Source organism: Microchirus variegatus (genome assembly GCF_963457635.1).
Source record: "Microchirus variegatus genome assembly, chromosome: 9".
Classification (NCBI taxonomy): Eukaryota; Metazoa; Chordata; class Actinopteri; order Pleuronectiformes; family Soleidae; genus Microchirus; species Microchirus variegatus.
The window spans coordinates 17,184,615-17,203,545 of NC_139810.1; the positions used below are offsets into that span (position 1 = coordinate 17,184,615).

General features: G+C 41.2%; 1 protein-coding gene across 1 annotated transcript in view; it reads right to left on the reverse strand.

Moving 5' to 3' along the window:
• sema3bl (sema domain, immunoglobulin domain (Ig), short basic domain, secreted, (semaphorin) 3bl) overlaps positions 1-18,390 on the reverse strand; it is a gene marked incomplete at both ends in the record, with an annotated part of 61,149 nt that extends 42,759 nt beyond the window's left edge. Inside the window, one exon of the mRNA XM_083895722.1 lies at positions 18,291-18,390. Coding sequence (XP_083751848.1) covers positions 18,291-18,390 — 100 coding nt within the window. The remainder of the gene's footprint in view (positions 1-18,290) is intronic.
• Positions 18,391-18,931: the final 541 nt, after the last annotated feature.

The following is an 18,931-nucleotide window of genomic DNA, read 5'->3' on the forward strand; positions in this document are numbered from 1 at the left end:
AATGTGCTTTAAAAAGTAGCAAGGCTACTTTCAATGTGACCATTTGAATCCAGAGTAATCGTAGAAACACTCGGAAGCAGAAGTTACATATCTGCGGCGCATGACTTCATAGGATGACTTCATAGGGTAATATGGCACACTCCCTCTTATCAGCAGCAGTCCATCTGTACACAGCAGGCAGCACCTGGCTCTCCTCTCCGATCTGGCAGCAGCTTCACAGTCAAAATGTTGATGCAACGACTGCAGGAGTGTTACAGAGTGGGTTGAATTGAAGTTCAGATAGATGTGGGGTGTCCTTCCTGTCTTTTACACCCACATTCACGCATGTAGGCACAGGCAGGTTATACGCACATTATACCCACACAAGTTTAACCACAAGCCTGTGCTGCTTCTCAGCCTCTCAGTCTCCTGCAGTGTCCAGATCTTCCACTTTCTCACACAAACACTTCTCCCATTTCCTCCTTTTGTTCCGTCTCTCTCTCTCTCTCTCTCTCTCTCTCTCTCTCTCTCTCTCTCTCAGAGAGTCAGTCTAGGTAATGGGATGCGGAGAGAAATATGTGTGTGTGAGAAGATGTCATTGGCATTCCAAACTTTCAGTGGAAGAGTCGTTGGGGGTGAATTGGCTGTCTCTCACCGCTCGTCTGTCACGCTTGTTATTCACACACACGCACACACACACACACACACAGTGGTGTGGTGAGAAAATAGTGGTGAGAAAATAGCCTCAGTCACTTGCCACTCAGCGAGGATACGGACTAAGTGAAGCACAGGGGGCCCTCTGTTTCTAGTGACACCTTGTCCATCACTGGAGCCTCATGCACACAGTTCATTTGTTTTTTTTTTCAGAAATCTCTATCCAAACCCTTGAGCTCCCACACACATGCATATATAAATATATTTTTTTTACTATACATAATATATTTTAAATCAGTTAATCAGGCCTTTATTTGTTCGATAAATTCATTGTTTCTGAAAATAATCAGATCCCCGTCATCACAAATGCAGAGAAGACGTTCACAGCGATGAGAACAAACTTTGTCATATTTTCTCTCTATTGCGTATGAATATTTCTCCCTGAGGGCGTCTTCACAGCAGAGAAAGCGATTCCCATGGCAAACTGGTAACCGTGCCGAACGCTGTTGTCCGCTGAGGCGAGAAAACATTCACGTCTGCTAAATGTTGCAACAAAAGTCCTTTGGAGACGGTGAAAAAAAAGGGGGGGGAATCGCTGGATGAGAAAGACGGGATCTAAAAATTTAAAGCTGCAGGGAAGAGTAGGGAGTGAGAAAGAAAAAAAATAGTGGGGAGAGAAGGGAAGGTGGCTGAAAATAATGAGTCGTAAGAGAGACAGGCAGAAAAGGCCACGAGACGTAGAGGGAAGTGATTTCCTGGTGGATTTATCGGAACTGGCAGAGTGAAAAAAACATGATGAGGAGAGGAAGAGCAGTACCTTTTTAGCACAGTTTAAATTAGGTCATGGCAATCTTACACTACCGTTCAAAAGTTTGGGTTCACTTATACATTTTTTTTTGTGTTTTTCATTAAAAAGTCACACTTTTATTCATCAAGAGTTGCAAAATGAATAGGAAATACAGTCAAGACATTGACGAGATTAGAAATAATGATTTTTATTCAAAATATAGTAATAATTTTGCCCTTCAAACTTGGCTTTCGTCAAAGAACCAGCAAAACTGTTTTCAGCTGTCTTAACATCATTGCACAAGGGTTTTCTAATCATCCAATAGCCTTCTATCGCGATTAGCAAACACAATGTACCATTAGAACACTGGAGAGATGGTTGCTGGAAATGGGCCTCTATACACATATGTACATATTCCATTAAAAACCAGACGTTTGTAGCTAGAATAGTCGTTTACCACATTAACAATGTACAGAGTGTATTTCTATTTCTAATTAAATGTTATATTCATTGAAAAAAGTGCTTTTCCTTCAAAAATAAGGACATTTCTAAGTGACCCCAACTTTTGAACGGTAGTGTATATACATTTTAACATCATATTTCAATATTATTCATCATTGGGAATTTTCTGTACGTTTTTGTAAATAGATGAGATGAAGTTGTATCCAAAATGTGTTCCCATGCCCTAAATATTTAAGTCACTTCAGCACAAATGAAACATTAACATTCTGCACTGACACCGGCAGATACTGTAGGAGCCTCCGATGCATGTTTTCACGCAGGGGTTTATCAGCAGAAACATGCGGGCGGCTCGACACGTCTTCAGCTGATTACCGTCTGTCTCCACAAGTTCAACTCTGTCCTCACAGCTATGAGACCTGTGATGACCTGCAGTTGCACTGAGAGTGATGAAGACTGGCACGAAACTACTGTGTGTGTGTGTGTGTGTGTGTGTGTGTGATGAGTCTTTTACAGATCAGGATTCAATGTTCACAGTGCACCTCTTTGTTTTGACAGCAGAGATTGCAGAAGGCGGATTCTGTCAGCTAACTATCACATTTTTTGTAAACGATATGCGTGTGTCAAATATAAGACTGCAGGTTCTGACCTGGTAAATGGCCTATGGTAGATTACTTACACGTATCAGAAGCTTCAAGAAGATATTTTTTTTAAAGTGAGCAAAAGAAAAGAAATGTATATTTAAAACTTTCAAAGCTTTAGGGATCTGCAGGCCTAGTGGTGTTTATGATACATAACCAATGCTCCTTCGTCTATATTTGTTAAAAAATAATGAGAATAACTTTCCATATTCTCTTTTTTTGCATGACCCTCTCGGTCCAACAGACACCATCATCATTTATGACTAAATATGTTTGATCAGTCCCTACAGAAAATGACAGGATAATAATAGAAAACTTTTCAAAGCTATTTTGTGATTTTACTGATGTGATGTTTGTTGTTATGGGTTATTCTAGAGAAAACACAACTTTGTTACTTGAACTTAAATTGGGGAATTATTTATTTTTAATTTTAGTGATGATCCTGTCAGAGTGTCTCAGGGCAGGTCGACGGGTTGTTTGATCACTTTAACTGTGTTGTGGAAAACTATTTTAAAGGTCCAGTTTCCCGAGCTTTCATCCACAAATGAGTAATAATCATTTGTTCATCATTGATTCCCTCTGTCAGGACCAAGGTCCTCTTTGATGTCTTCTTTTGCTGTTGCATCTCATAAATCACTCACAAAAATAAAAACAAAAATGCAAGCACATAAATACACACACACACACACACACACACACACACACACACACACACACACACACACACACACACACACACACACACACACACACACACACACACACACACACACACACACACACACACAGGCGAGTTAACAGCTTCCATCTGTAGCTTGTTATCGCTCCCGCAGCTCATCGGCTCACAGTGGAAACCACAGCTTCACCTCTCACCAACCTCTCTCCTTCTCCTGCTGTCTGTCCATCTCCACCTCTCCCTCATCTATCCATTTAACCACTCTCTCCTCTACATCACGTTCTGTCTCTTCTGTCTATCCGTCTTCTACTTTCTCACTGGTGTCATTTTTCCTTTCTCGAAGTGACTTTTAAATCTGTCTCACGTTGCACCCCCACGAGTCTTCTTGTGCCTCCCCCTTTGCTTCCAAACCACTGTCCCTCATCTTGGTTTTTTTTATGCATCTTGTGTTTTAAGACCATTTTCGTGTAGGAAAATCACCGAAGACATCCAGAGGGGGAATTCTACATCTGCCTCCAATGTGTCTTATTCCCCTGAAGGCAGCCAGTGGACTCCGCATTGACAAACGGCAGCCTTGCCAAACCAAAGCGACACGCGAAAACAGCGTCTGGTTTCACTGTACGTGTCAAATCTTGGCTATCGCATCACATCGTCTCAGCCACCGCAAAGATGTGTTTGTCATCATTTATTTGGAGATTTGTTTGCATAGTAAATGTTCCGCTTAGTCAGGCTGAGGCCCGCCCTGGTGTCTGTCAAATCTAAGAGTCTGACATGAGGATGTCTATTTCTCTGCTGCTGAAGTAGGACAGTGTGTGCCCTTTTGTAACCTAGGCATCATTGAAATATTGTTGTGATGGATCCATCAGCTACGATCATTTAAAAAAATGTATGAAAAGATCTGTTCAGCAAAACTTGTCTCCGCAACAACTGCCGTTTCCACTAAGTTTGCATAATCTCTCTATCCGAATGGGGATTCCTCCTGATGTTCTTGTTTCCATCAGCAGTCCAAAGACGTGCAGTTTAGGACATCTGGGGGCTCCAAATTGAATGTCTCAGGGTGTAACCCGCCTCCTGCCAAATGCATGCTGGGATAGCACTCGGCTCCCTGCACCTGTGAGCAGCACTGCAGCCCCAAACTCCCCCGTAAGCCACAAATAGTTTGTTTTAATGTTGTGGATTTATGCTCCGCTATCTCAAAAGCGTTCTGCCTCCAAGTCTATAGAGAGCAGATGTGCAGATATTGAGTACATGTGTGTAAACATATATTTGCATAAGTTGAACAAACTACATAGATTCTTAACATTCGGATAGAGTAAACACAATTTGTTCACAGCAAATAAGTAGGCAGCACTTCCACTACTTTTCGTTGTGGATTGCAAAGATAAAACATCAGCATCTAGTTCCCCAAAAAACAAGGCAACGACAGCGTATAAAAATGTATTATGGTCGTGTTCTCATGACTGCAAATACAGAGAGGGACAATCGCAGAACAAAGATTAAGTTAAAAATTACCAATCTCAGGTCTGGAAGTGAGTAAAGTTCTGCAGAGAACCAGAAGAAGAAGATTCCCTGAGAGAGCTACAGTCATTGAAGAAGTTCAAATGTCATCCTGAACTCTCTTATGTACAAATTGAGCACAGGCAGCTATGTTAAAGCTGCACACACATGCACACACTATACTATACTGTCAGTGGAGGGGGCACATCTGAAGCCTATTAGGCCCCCTCTGATACAAAATGCATACCAGAAACGCACACACACACACGCACCCATGTGAATACAATCAAGAATCAAGACCTTGGTTTAATCACACAATTCCCATTATTTCTTTTTTATTTAAAAAAAAAAAAAAAAAAGAAAGAAAAAAAAACTCACCGGCAGTCTCAGTCTCTATAAATTCTTATTTTTGACATTTTACCTCTGATACACACGCACGCACACACACACACACACACACACAAATAAAGACTCAGGCTCATTACACCACTGACAGACTTCCCAGGGTATCATTAGATCTGGGCTGTATATTGTTGCAGTGCACCAAGTATTTCTGGAATCTGCCGCATGCACAAAAAGTCATTTCACAGAGCGTCTCCTCTTCTCACCACTCTTCCTCCTCCTCCTCTTCCTCCTCCTCCTATTCTCCTGGGTCTCATATTTTCCTCTCATCCTCTTTGTGAGGTGTGTGTGTGTGTGTCAGGACTGGTTCAGAATCTGTCTCTGACCTAAATCTCATCTTTTTTTTTGCAATTTTTTCAAAAAGAAAACATTTTGCGAGTAAAATCGTTGACAGTTTGTCCTAGATTTTGTTCATTCGTCATTCATTTTTAATAGTAAGTATGTTGGAGAGGGAAAGACTAAACGCTACACAGAGAAAAAAGTGCATGAACGTAACACACACTGTCATTTATACTACATTTTTGTTTCTCAAGCACTGCTGTGATTCTGGGTTTTAAATCTTTCGGTTGTTGAGATTTAAATCAATTATCAATTATTGGTTAGTTTGCCATTAAACTGGATTTAGATATTTGTTTCCTTTCAACTATGAATCTTTAAGACATGACAATCACTTGACTTCTGCTCTGATGTGACATTGAGATCAAAAAAGTTTTGTGAATCCAGTAAAACTTCATTTTGTGGAAGGAGTAGAGTTTTATATTAACTTTGTAAATCCACTCATTTCTGCTTATCAGCAAATGGTGCTGATAATTTGAATGAACATAGTGTCCATGGTAGAACGTTCTTGCAGTGTTAAGTCATAACAAAACATCTTTATAATTTTGTTTATGCAATGAGAGAATAAGATGACTTAATGAATGATGTTATGCAATGAAAAGGTTCATTCACTGAGGGCAAACTACTGAATTTTAAATATTTCAGTCGTTTGTTTTCCCTGAGAAATTCAGTCCTTTCCCCGTTTAGTTTACTGTAACTTCTCCAGCTTCAAGCAGCTGCTACATATGTGTCTAACTTTTCAGACTGAAAATATTGTCACTCCACTGTGAACATCCTACAGACTGGATAGAATCCTGCTTGGATTTGGTGTTAAAGCCACTGTCAAGAGCCAAAATTTCAGTTTTTATTGTTTCATTCTGTAAGAGAGGACATTTATACAATATTATCAACAGTGTGAAAAGTTAAGATTATGGATTTTTATCCATGATCATTCCTCTCAGAAGGTAGGTACAAATGATCTATGATCTCACTCAGGTTGGATGATATTTTACATCACAAATAAACTGCCGCTGCCTTAATCTTTTTATGAGTTGTTTTGAGCTAGGTTTTTGAAAAATATATATTATTTCATGTCTTTAATGACCCCCAGATATCATTTTCCCTGTAGTTTAAACTCCCAGTCATTATTCCCAGCAGAGATGCCACAGGCTGATGACCCATGACAGAGTAAATCCAGGGATTTCCTGCCAACCTGTTACTGCTCCTCACTGTAAATGACATTTTACCCGCACGGCTCGCATTGTTATCACATTTGATCATGTGATGAAACCATGAGAAGAGAGACGAGGGCCAAAAGAGGAGTGTACATGTTGCACACATGCACACACACACCGGTTTGCACAGCTATTCTTCTTAGGACACGGCTTTGACTTCCATTCATTTGGACAGCCTAAACAAACCATTATCCCCAAACCTTATCTGTGACTTATAACCCTAACTTTAACCTAATCACAATTCAAATCTTATCCCTAAACTCAACCAGTTCCTCAGAAATTAGGTTCTGCCTAATTAGGACCAGGCTTTGGTCTCCATGTCCTGACAAAATCAGCAAACAAAGGCACTGTACATACTGTACACAATCTATGTGAGGTCCATCACAGTTTGATCTATCTATCTATCTATCTATCTATCTATCTATCTATCTATCTATCTATCTATCTATCTATCTATCTATCTATCTATCTATCTATCTATCTATCTATCTATCTATCTGACTTCCTGTTACCTGATCTTCCCTGCTAGGCCAATCTAAACCCCCAATCCTCTTCCTGTCCTTCCTCCCTCTCCCTCCAATCTCTCCTTTCGTCCTTCTTCCCTGGCCAGCTACTTTTGTCTCCATCCATCTTTCTCTTTTGTGCACTTTCATCTTTTTTTTTTTTACTACCTTTTTTAATCCACTCTTCCTCCATTACTCACCACCCTCCACCCCACACACACACACACTTTATCTCTCTAACCCAAAATGATCCATGACAAACTTCACTTCCCTTAACTCCATCCACGTCCTTTCTTGAGTTCACCATTTATCCCTTCACCTCAGGAATCTCTCATCCTTCCTCTTTACTTCGCCTTCATCCTTACTCCCTTCCATTTCATCACTCATCCTGCAGTATTTATTTCCTGAAGCGAAAGTGCTATCCTTCACTCTCTTCTTAGTGCTTCACTCTTTTGTTCTAATCCTCCGCTCCCCTGACACCTCATTCGAGGCCTCAAAATCTCTTCATAATTTTTCCCGTTGGCGGTCATTTGTTTCAGCAAAAACAGTCCAGCGAAATCTCTGCTGACCTCACACACACTTTAACACAATGCAGCAAAGTGTGGGAATAATTCTGTGCAAGATATTTACGACGTTTTGTTTTTTACTTTAGTTTATATTCAGCTGTAAAATTACAAAGTAAAGTTTTGTAAGTTTATCACAATAAACATTTTCAAATCAGTTAAACAAAGGACAACTTTTATCTGGGGTGAAACATTCAAAATGATGACCGGAGTTATGCCACAAAGAGTGTTTGTGACAAACATAAACATTATATTGATATTTAGTGAATATATTTTACATTACAATTTAAGTAAGTTATGTCACAATATATTGTTACTGAATTACCACCTTGACAAAAGTCCAGTAGACATTTTTAAAATGTATAATTTCCATTGCAAGCTAAATAAATCTAAGAGAAAAATTCAAATACAGTAAAAAGGGAAGTTTTTAGTTTGAAGCAGGTTCTCTGCTCTCCAGAAAATCCAAGCACAGATTCATCACTTACGACCAGAAAGACAGCTGTGCTGTTTCCATTCAACAGTTCTCTTCTCTGTTAACAGCCAGACACATGCAAAGTCACTGGTTTCCCTCTGGTATCAATTCAGTGTGATGTTTGTGTGTTTGTCAGCTGCTGTTTAATAGACACATCAGTCCACAGTGGAGCCATTGTCCCCGACGCGTCTTCTCAGCAACTTCATTGGAACTAATTGATTGCTGAAGAGCGTGGGCGTTTTTGTCTTCGTGACAGGAGCAGGAGGCACACAACATGTCGGTGTGTGTGTATGCGACATGTAATGTCTTCCACCCTGCGCTGAAGAGGGCACCCAGCACCTCTGGCCTTTTATCTTTAACACTTTGCATTGCATCTGAGCCAAAGTGTCAAATGGCAGGACACTGCAATGACATGGGAAGACAAGAGGAACCTTCTTTGTCCCTGCAATGATTTCAGTCAGTGTGTAATCGCTCTTTTCTTTTTTATCTTTCGCCTTCCTGTGCAGTCTTGCTGTGCTCTGCAGGAATGCCCAGCTGTACTGTGTAAAATGTCCCATAATCCTTTAATGTCTCCAGCCCAAGAAAATAAAAAAATAAAAACACATGAGCAAAGCTGAGGATGTTTATCTATTTCACAGAAATTGTAGCGGATGAATGTCTCTTCCTCAAGCTGGAGCAGCTAAACTAATACTTGATATAAAACACTGGCGAGTTGTTTGTCATCTCAACACCACAGCTAAGCATGCGAGAGCTCCACTTGGCCAACAGTGACATAGGAGACGAGGCCAAGTTCAACATTAGTCCAAGTGAAACAAAGTTTTCACTAGGTGTTATTGTGATCTTGTGGTTTGTTGAACATAATAAAAGAGTTGGGTGGACATTTACATGCCAGTAACGCCAATCCACGGGCCCGTTTCAAAAAAAAGCCATGTGTGACTTATGAAGGCACAAGAATGTGTACCCGACAGGAAAATCAGTGTATTTTGCATGTTGCACATTTGGTGAAACCTTTTGACCTAAAGTGAGTCAACAACAATATGATTGATTGCATTGTGGTAAAGGCATTAACTGTATATCCCTATTCAGGACAGTGACGGTGAACATACAGAGTACATTAGTGGTCGCTGCGCCTTGGTGCAGTCTTACAGACTGTGGCTATCTTGTCTCGTCCACTCTTGTTTCTTATTAAACTGTGACGACGCGAAAACAACAGATCAGCCCATAGCAGAGGGGGCAAGAGGAGGATCAAACCTCTTGAGAGCAGCAGGGGATAAAGCTGCTCTGTGTCTTCCAGTTTTCAGGGTGTGGCAGAGTGTAGAGGGTTTAGATAAATAGCTTTCAGGACTTGAACCCCCCCTTGGTGAGCGTCTACTGCTGTGATTTGTAACGCTCGTGTTAAAACAACTGCCATCGCTGTGGACCACTGGGATTGGATTTGGCGCGCGCACGCACACACACGCACACGCACACGCACACGCACACACACACACACACACACACAGTAGAAGACTACATGGTTAAAGCCACATTATCGAGACTCCTGTCTTTTTCCTTCTCATTTTCTTTTCTTCTTTTTTTTTAAACCAATTATCTGCACCACCATGACCTCTACCTCCGGTATTTGCATCTTCTTTAATGCTTGTTTTTCATCTCTTCATTCACTCTCTTCCACTCTTTCTTTCTTTCTTTCTTTCTTTCATGGATCCATCATTTGTTCTCTGCGCACATTCACAGGTCCTTCATCCATTACCTCGTCCTCTTTCCCTGCTGTCCCCTCTTCTCACTTTCCTTTCGGTGACATTGTCGTTGAGGTTTCCCTCTTTTTCATGGACATTTTCCGCGTCCATTCATCTTCTGTTGATTCATGCCATGCAGCATTAGGGGCAAAAGTGCAGTACTGGTACTGGTGTGCACTGACCATTTAACCCGTCATGACATGTTTTGCAGCAGAGCTTAACTGTTTAAATCCACCAGTCTATCCCAGGACTTGGAAGGAATGGTGGATTGTTAGATTTATCTCTCAGATCATTCCACCCCCGAGGAATTCTGAGTAATTACTAAAACACTGCCGATGCCTCTACATGACATATGTCTAGGTGATCTTGTACCAAACACAGCCCACTGCTTCTTTTTTTTTTTGCAGTAGAATCCACTTTTGTGACTTTTGTGGGCACTTCTGGCTTTGCTAGCACAATGCTGCAGTGGGTTTTCTTCCTTGCCTCCATTAGTCTTAAAGGAGACATATTATGCAAATAAATTCCTGGAATTATTGTCTGGCGGAGCTCCGCTTTGTCCCTAAAAAACGCGAGAGTGCAGGCGAGGGCAATAGTATCTGTAAGAGCGGAAGTCTGCAAAGTGTTCTATTCTTGGTTGCACAGTGCAGCACAGAGTTCTACACAAACTTCCAGCCTCAGAATATTTACGTGTCCAGTGGATACATTTTATATATGAATGTCGGCAAATGATCGCTTTCCCAAATGCTAACTGCTGTTAGCTGGCAGAGCCTCAGTGACGCTGAAGTAGTTTCCTGTGTCTCATTTGCATTTTAAGAAACAGGCACTCAAAACCGAGTGTTCTGAACAGGGCTGTTTTGGCAGAGTGATTGAACTGCTATGTGCTTCATCTTAAAGCCCAATTTATACTTCTGCGTAAAGTGCTCTGCGTAGGCTACGTAGAGACTCTGCGTCGACGCAGAACCTGTCGAAGAGCCTCTGCGTCGTCTCCGGGTGCACGGAATATTTTTTAAGTGTCCGTCACTCCGTCAAGGGACTACGGAGACGGCAAGAGCTGCGATTGGTCCTCAGGACAGGCTGAGCTAAGCTGCTCTGTGCCGGCTCTCAGTGCGCTCCGGGCGTCCTGACAGAGGCGGAGCTGATCCCCGCCGATAACGCCGCTGCCGAACTATAAATACGTCATATCTATACACACACAGCACATGTTTAGACCCTAAATGGCAAATTTCTCGCCTCAAATTATCTTAAAACTGCGTTCCGTGACACAGAAAAGTGAGAAACGGCCACTGTTTCAACAACAACAGTCTTTCGCTCTCTTTCTTTCTCGGACGCCATTGCTCACTGTAGCCAGAAGCACGACAACCTTGCGCAGCGACCCCTACTGATCGGGCGGGAAATTGCAGCGAGTGTCCGTCACCACGACGCAGAAGTATAAATGCTCGAGGCGTCTCCGTGGTGACGCAGACGGATAACGCATACGCAGTCGGAGAAGTATAATGTGGCCTTAAGGTATTTTGACCAAAGCATGTCACAGACATGTTCATTAGGACACCATAGAACTAGGTTAATTTGTAGAAATAAGGTATAATATGAGACCTTTAATGTAAAAGGAGACAGCATGAGACATCAAATATTTAAAAGTTACTTACTACTGCTTTAAATGTTGTAAAAGTAAAACCATTCACTGTAGTTGAGATGAATAGGAAATGGCGCTTTCCATTTATTAGTGCAGTGAGCAATCGCTAAATGGAAACTGTAAATTCTGCTCCACAGACAAATCTAAATTCTCTTTGTTACTGCCTGTACTTAAAGACTTCCATACGCTGTCAGTGACACCCAGCCCCCATGTACTGAATCTCACAACAATCGGTTCCTTTTTCATTAATAAAAGAGCCGCACACTGTGGCTGTGTTTCTTACAATATAACTCACTCAGACAGGAGGAGCAAATATGGTGTTTGTCAGGACTGTTTCCTCCCGTGGATTACGTGGGCTTGCATGCAAAAAGACATATGCTTTATATACTGGATATGATATGATATGAGTTTCTTTTTTAAAAATAGAACACACATGATACATATTTACACAATATGCTCCAACACAGTCACTAAGGGATTGGCTCCAAGCTTATTTTGGCGTCTCCTGTACAGTCTTTGAGATAACCTGGAATGTCAGCAATATAATGGGGCAGGCCAAGAGGAAAGGAATTGGAACCAGAAGGTTGCTGGCTCAAATCCCAGGAAGGGCTGGAGTGTCCCTGAGCAAGGCACCCAATCCCCCAATGAGGTCAAATTCACTAGAACTAATAAATAACTAATTCTAACTATATAAGACAAACATTACACAAAATTTTTGTCCATGATGGCCTGGCCTCACAAAACATAACTACTCAGGTCAATATTTGAGGTAGACATTTTTAACAACGTTTCTGGGAAATAAAGTCAATAAAATATATGGATATAAGTTAAAAAAAAAACAAACAAGCAAAATAGATTGGCACCTTTAAACACTGAAGTGATTATGATGAGTGAAGGACGGCATTCTGTGACATTCAGGACTCAAGTATGAGGCGGCGAACTTTGGGGTAAATGATAGAACGTCTTTAACTCAAAGCATGATTTTTCACAAGAAAAACTATTCATGTGCCATAATCCTAACCTAGCTACGGGTCATATATGAGAGCAAGGACAAGCAGCTTGTGTGGTCATCTAGGTTGGGTGTACTAGTGTTTATTGTGCTTGGTTACAATTTTTATGCTACCAGCCAATCTGTTTTCCACCAGTTCATTTTCCACATTTTTTATATTCTTCACACTGAAGTAAGTGGGGTGTGTCTCTCCCCTTTATCCCTGACTGAAACCAGTATTTAATGACCTTACAGACACCTGTTTCTGCTTAATGTTGCCGGACTCCAGCTGCCATTACATACGTTCAGGTTCATTTCAAATCTGCTGTGCCAAGAAATGGCACAGAATGTGTAATTGTTGGGTAATTTCATTTGTTTCGCAGCAGGAACAAGTGGGGGTATTTTATCCGCGTGGCTTTTTTTTTTTTTTTTTAACTACCTGTCTTTTTTCATTCTTCTTCCTCAAACATCACAGACACCTTCTCTTTTCCAGCTCCCAATGTCTCACACGTTTACTGTCAATTTCCGCTCTGCATGTGTCTAATTCCTCTGTCTGTTGTGTTGTCTCTGTTCTGGCCAACATCTGCGGGCTGCCACATAAGAGATGCTGTTGACGCGACACACACAAGTGACACCTTGAGACACACGCACACAAACATTATGTCACGGACACACACGCTCACAATTACTGTCACACACGGTTAACTTCAACCGCGCAGACAAACAGCCACGAACACACGCACACACGACACGCTTTGGAGATCAAAAACACCTCCGCACTCATGTGTCAGCACAATGATATCTACAGCCAACACACACACACACACACACATGCACACATACTCGTTCAACCCTCACATTGTGTGTCAAAGTGTTTCCTCCACCGGCAAGTCCACATACCACACACACACTCACACAAAACCACACGCTGTAGGCTCCAAACTAAATACGGGTGATTTTCATTGAAAGGACAAAGCACTACTGTGCTGCTTATATTACACAATACTGTGTATCATATTTAAAAAATACACAGTAAAATAACATTTTCAGTTTATAAGCTGAGAAATTATAACAAAATGAAGGTTTTGGTGGGGGTTTTATATACAGTATGAGCAGAAAAGTTTTTTTTTGTTATAAAATTAAACAGTGGACATCTGGCTCTGCATTTACAGTATATGTAATGTGAGAAGACACTCGGCATTAACCCACGCTCAGCACAACACTGATCACACTGATTTTTCAAATAACCACAAATCAAATATCTGGTCCTACATTAAAAACAAACATCTGCAGAAAACATTTAACAGTCGTGTTCTACAAACAAAACAAAAGATCTGATTGTTAACAGTCTTAAAATAAACTTCGTCAAGAGGGATAATCAGTTGCCTAGTAACAGCTAAACCTGAAGCGGACTGTCATAAACAGGGATGAGTGGAGCCAAAATGGCAGCACATGAGTAGCCACTTGTGCGTAAATGCCCTTCCATCTTCACTTGAATTTATAAATATCTCTCATTTTGCATCAGCCTCTTTTGAATGCATCCCTTCATATTTAAAGTAGATTTTACAGCGTAACGTAATTAAGAATTACAATTTTGACCTGGAGCAGGACTGTTTCATATCACTCTGACTTTTATGAAACTTTTTAATTCATATACTGTATTGAATATTGGCCTTTGAGCCCAAGGGCTAAATACTCGTATGACTGAATGTTAAGAACTTTCACAAACACGTGAAATATAAACATATGTCAGCCATTACACAAACACTAAAACCTCCACAACCCTTGCATGCTTCCAGTATTTCTCAGAGCCGCAGCTTATATACATGTATAAAATCTTATCTGACAAGCCAGTTGGTTTGGGTACTAAACCCTTATGCTTCTCTCTTTTGTTTTTCCGTTTCTTTCTTCCTTCCACAAAATATTTGATGTTCAGAGGCCTGCGAGCACTTAAACTGAACAAAGGAAAAGTAGGAAAGAAAAAGATTGGAAGGAACACGCTATTATGGAACTGCGAGTGGAGTGATGGGTGCGAAAATGCAAAGAACGACAAAAAAGAATAAAAGGACACCCTACATTCCTGCAGGTCCCCGAGTCTCTAACAAACCCCCTGTGACAGATTACCCCGCTCCGCCTAAGAACAACTAACACCCGTCTGAATGTGTACGTCTGGGCAACGCTGACTGAGAAAACAAACTCATTAATTCTGTAAGTGCTGAAAGCAAAAACAAACAGCGCTTCTCTCTGAGAACTAATGCAATCTGATCAAAATAGGACGCTGATGTGAGTGTTTGTGCTTTCAAGTGACCCCCACCCCCTTACTCACCACAGGCGAGGGGGGGGTGGGGGAATATTGTATGAGACATAGTGTGTGTCTAAAGTCACCGTATGTGTGTGTGTGTGTGTGTGAGAGGGAACACAAACATGGAGGGAATTCAAATGAATAAATGAAGACTGCAGATTGAGGGGAAGTTGGAAGACAAGTGAATGACATGTGGCGACAAAGAGAGAAAGACAAAGACAGAGGTATGATGGGAGATTAGTTACGTATGCTCAGCAGAGGGCAGGGGGTCCAGTCAACCACACAAATGGCGCTTTTCCACTACATAGTACCGTCTCGCCCCAGGTCGACTCTACACAGTTTGGTCGGTTTTCCTTTACAATAGAGTACCTGCTCAACGTGGGCGGAGTCATCACAGCGCGGCTGCATGAAACTCTGTGACACACACAAACTAGCGTTCGTTAGACTTAGTTTAATATTTAGAAAAGATTTGTTCAGTACTACCTCCATGACCGGAGCCGTCTGACACTGAACTCGGTTCGTGGTTCGGCTCGTTAAATGACGAGATTTTAGATTTTACCTTTGCTAAATGTTAGAGATTAACGCATGTTTTCAGGTACTAAAAAAAAAAGTTCCAGATACTATCGCTAAAAAGCAAAAATAACCATGCCGTGCCGAGGAAAAATGTGGAAAAGTGCCAAAACAGGCTTCCCTTTCAGGACACTGCATTCCCATTCATTTGGCAAAACAAAGCGTTATCTGTCACTTAAACTATAACCATTTATTGCCTGACCGGTTTAGGGCTGACCCTTAAATCTTAGCCCTAAACTTAACTAATTCTGGGATAACCCACACCTTAGTCTATAATTTGCATTAGGTGCCCGTATAAATACGATCAAGGATTTTCTCTGATCATATTCATTTTACAAAATAAAAACATTCATTGATCCTGCCTAAATTTGGTGGATAGGTTATTTCAAAATAGTTGTATAGAATAAATATTTTATCTAATCTCAAATTCAACCTTTATGTATCTCTAACTGCAAATCACTGCACCCTGGCTGCAAAGACTAAACTAAACAGAATGAGAGAGGAAAGAGTGTAACGAAAGGAAAGGAAGAACTTTAATCGTTCGTAGGTAAAAAAATGCCTTCTTCCTGCTTGAACTTCTACCCACTAATTGATTAAAATGAGATAATGGCAGCTTTTCCTGTCGCCAAATTACTTCTGCCTTCCCCTGGGAATACAAACACCCTCAGGGCTTCCATGGGTTATGAGGAAAAAGGGAGCGGAGAAACAGCCAAATAAACATGAAAATAAAGAGAGAGAGAGAACGCTGGTGTGAGTGTGAAATTGAACAAGAAGATACAAGAAGAGAGATAAAAAAAAAATTGGACAGATTAGGAGCAATTCACCACTCACCAAAGAGACAAGGGAAAGACCAAATTGACTCAAGTAGTGAATTATGTTTAAGGTGCAAACGCTGGGATCACATTTGGGGTCACGTAGACAGGAAGTGGACAACCAGTTGATCATATATGAGGAATCTTATAGGCAGAGTTTCTTCCCACACTCCTCGTCTTGCTTGTAAAACGAGTTAAGCTTTTGTTGAATGCCAAATAATTCAGAAAGCTTTTTTTTTAATATGGTGCTGCTGTTTATTGCTCTGTACCAAAGTGAAAATGTGGGGGCTTGAAAAGAAGCTTTTAACGAGTGAGTCAATAACTTATGCTCTGCTTTTCCCTCCTCTTGTGTTTGCCCAGGGCATGACTGTGTTTGCTCAGAAATATACGGTCCCTCCACTCTGCCTCTGCTCCTTAATTGTGATGCAAGGTTTCCTAAACTTTACCTCTTTGACACTGAAAACGTCAGCCAGCAAACCCAGGCAGTTCCCTGACACATATTCTCTTCAGAATTGTTAGTTAAGAGCCCAATCAATTTAATGGAATGAGCAGACGTATTGCAGTGAAAAACTACAAAATGAAATCAGGACAAACTGGTTTAATACTAACTTTGTCACATTGGATTGCATTTCTGCTCTTCAGACACTGATATTTGCCCTTGTGAGTGATAAAAAGCCACAGGGTTGATCAAACAAATAAATTCCAATGAATGATCATAACGTTCTATCCACATATCTTGTGTTATACGCTGATATTTTGGCCTGTGGGGGGCGGCACAAGAGAAAAGCTCTCACAGCGTGTTCAGATGGAGTCAATTTCCCACAGGATTTTTAATTTCCTCATGCATTAGTGATTTTTTTTTTGTTATACGGCTAATGCTAGAGGAAAGGTCAAAAGTCTCACTGAAAACATCAAGTTTAATCCTCGGTGGAGCAAACTGATGTGACGTGACCCAAAATATCATACTCCAGATCAGCATGTCAGACGCACAAAGAGACTTGTCGACACATTAACATTCCCATCCCACACCCTGTCACCAGATGGGCTAAAACAAATATGAAGCTTCAAAACAGTTACACGTTTTGAAGCTTCTCCGGAAAGACAAATTTACAAGTTCAGATGACCAATCTTATCGTCCTGTGGCTGTTTATTATTTCCAAGTAGCTTTAAAATCCCTTTCTATTTGTACACTCAGATTTCTTTATCAGTCTCTCTCTATCTCTTTCCCCCGGGGCAGCATTTCCAGTCAAGGCAACAGGAAGACCAGTGAGCTCACACTGTGACTTTTATCCTGAAAACACGTAGAACAGGAGGAAATCCTGTGTGATATCTGTCGCCGATGATGATTGCAGACCCGAGAAATGAAACAATGAGAGCACGCTTTCAACAGCACTTTGACACACACACACACACATGCAGAGTTCTTCACTGACTAATTATCACTAACCTTGAGTGACTCATGGTCAGCAGCATGGGTTTAGAATGGAGAGGAGGGGAGAGAGAGCATGTACAGGCCAAAAAGATATGCTATTATATGGAAGATAAGATGTTACATTTCAAGTTGTGAGCAACATGTCTATAACTAAACCCAAAGCTAATAATTAAGTGTAATCATCCACAGAATACACCTTTTATTGAGAGGAAAGGTCATAATCAGGGTTCAGTGAAACATCTCAAGAAGTTGTGTAACATCCTGGATTGAAAAGTTTTTTTAAACGACACAAACACTATAAAAGCCTCTTGCAGAGAGATGAAGCTCTGCCAGAATCTTGCCCTGGCAGCGCGCACACACTGACTGCACTGCGAAGCTCCTTCAACCTGACAAGCAAATTCTGCTAAATCACATACATCCCACAATAACAGGAGCCAAAACGCAGACCGGAGACCACAGTGGAGAGAATATTTGAGAAAATAAAACACATATAAAAGGGTAAATAAGCCTTGATAGAAGGTGCGAAACTGAAATGTTCACTACAAATTAGTAGATAGATAGATAGATAGATAGATAGATAGATAGATAGATAGATAGATAGATAGATAGATAGATAGATAGATAGATTGATTACCTTTATAAGACAGTCTCAGCCGAGGTACATTTAACTTGCTCGCTGAGACGCAGGCGATGATGAGCGCAACAAGAATCGTGAAATGAGTAAATTCCTTCATTCTGTTAAAAATGAATTATTCTGCTTCAGTTGATAATGATAATTTTTTAAAATGTGTCGCTAACAGTCAAACACATTATTCCAGGGGAATATAGCGGGGGGAAGTGCAGGTACGCTCTCCTCACTGTGCCAGTGTTTTCAGGTAGTTCCCCTGTGCGTAAAAGTGTGTCCAACCGATGTTCGCTCCACGGAGCGACTGCCGCTCTGATGAGCTACTTAAATGAGGCTGACGCTCCTGCACTGCTCTACCAGAGCAGCTGCTCAACACAAGTCTGTGTCAGAGAGAGAGAGAGAGAGAGAGAGAGAGAGAGAGACCACGCCTTTACAGCAGAGAGCGCGCGCGCCTCCAATGACCTGTTCCTCCTTTACGCACGGCAGCAGCCGCTCCACAAACAACGCGCCGTTGGAGACGCGCTCTCACACATGAATTATATCCCCATTAAAATCATCTGGAAGTACCGTGTGTTTAGCAACAATCATAAATGCTGCGTTGAGAAACTTTTATTGAGACCACATCAAAGTTCAGCTCCACACGAAACTCT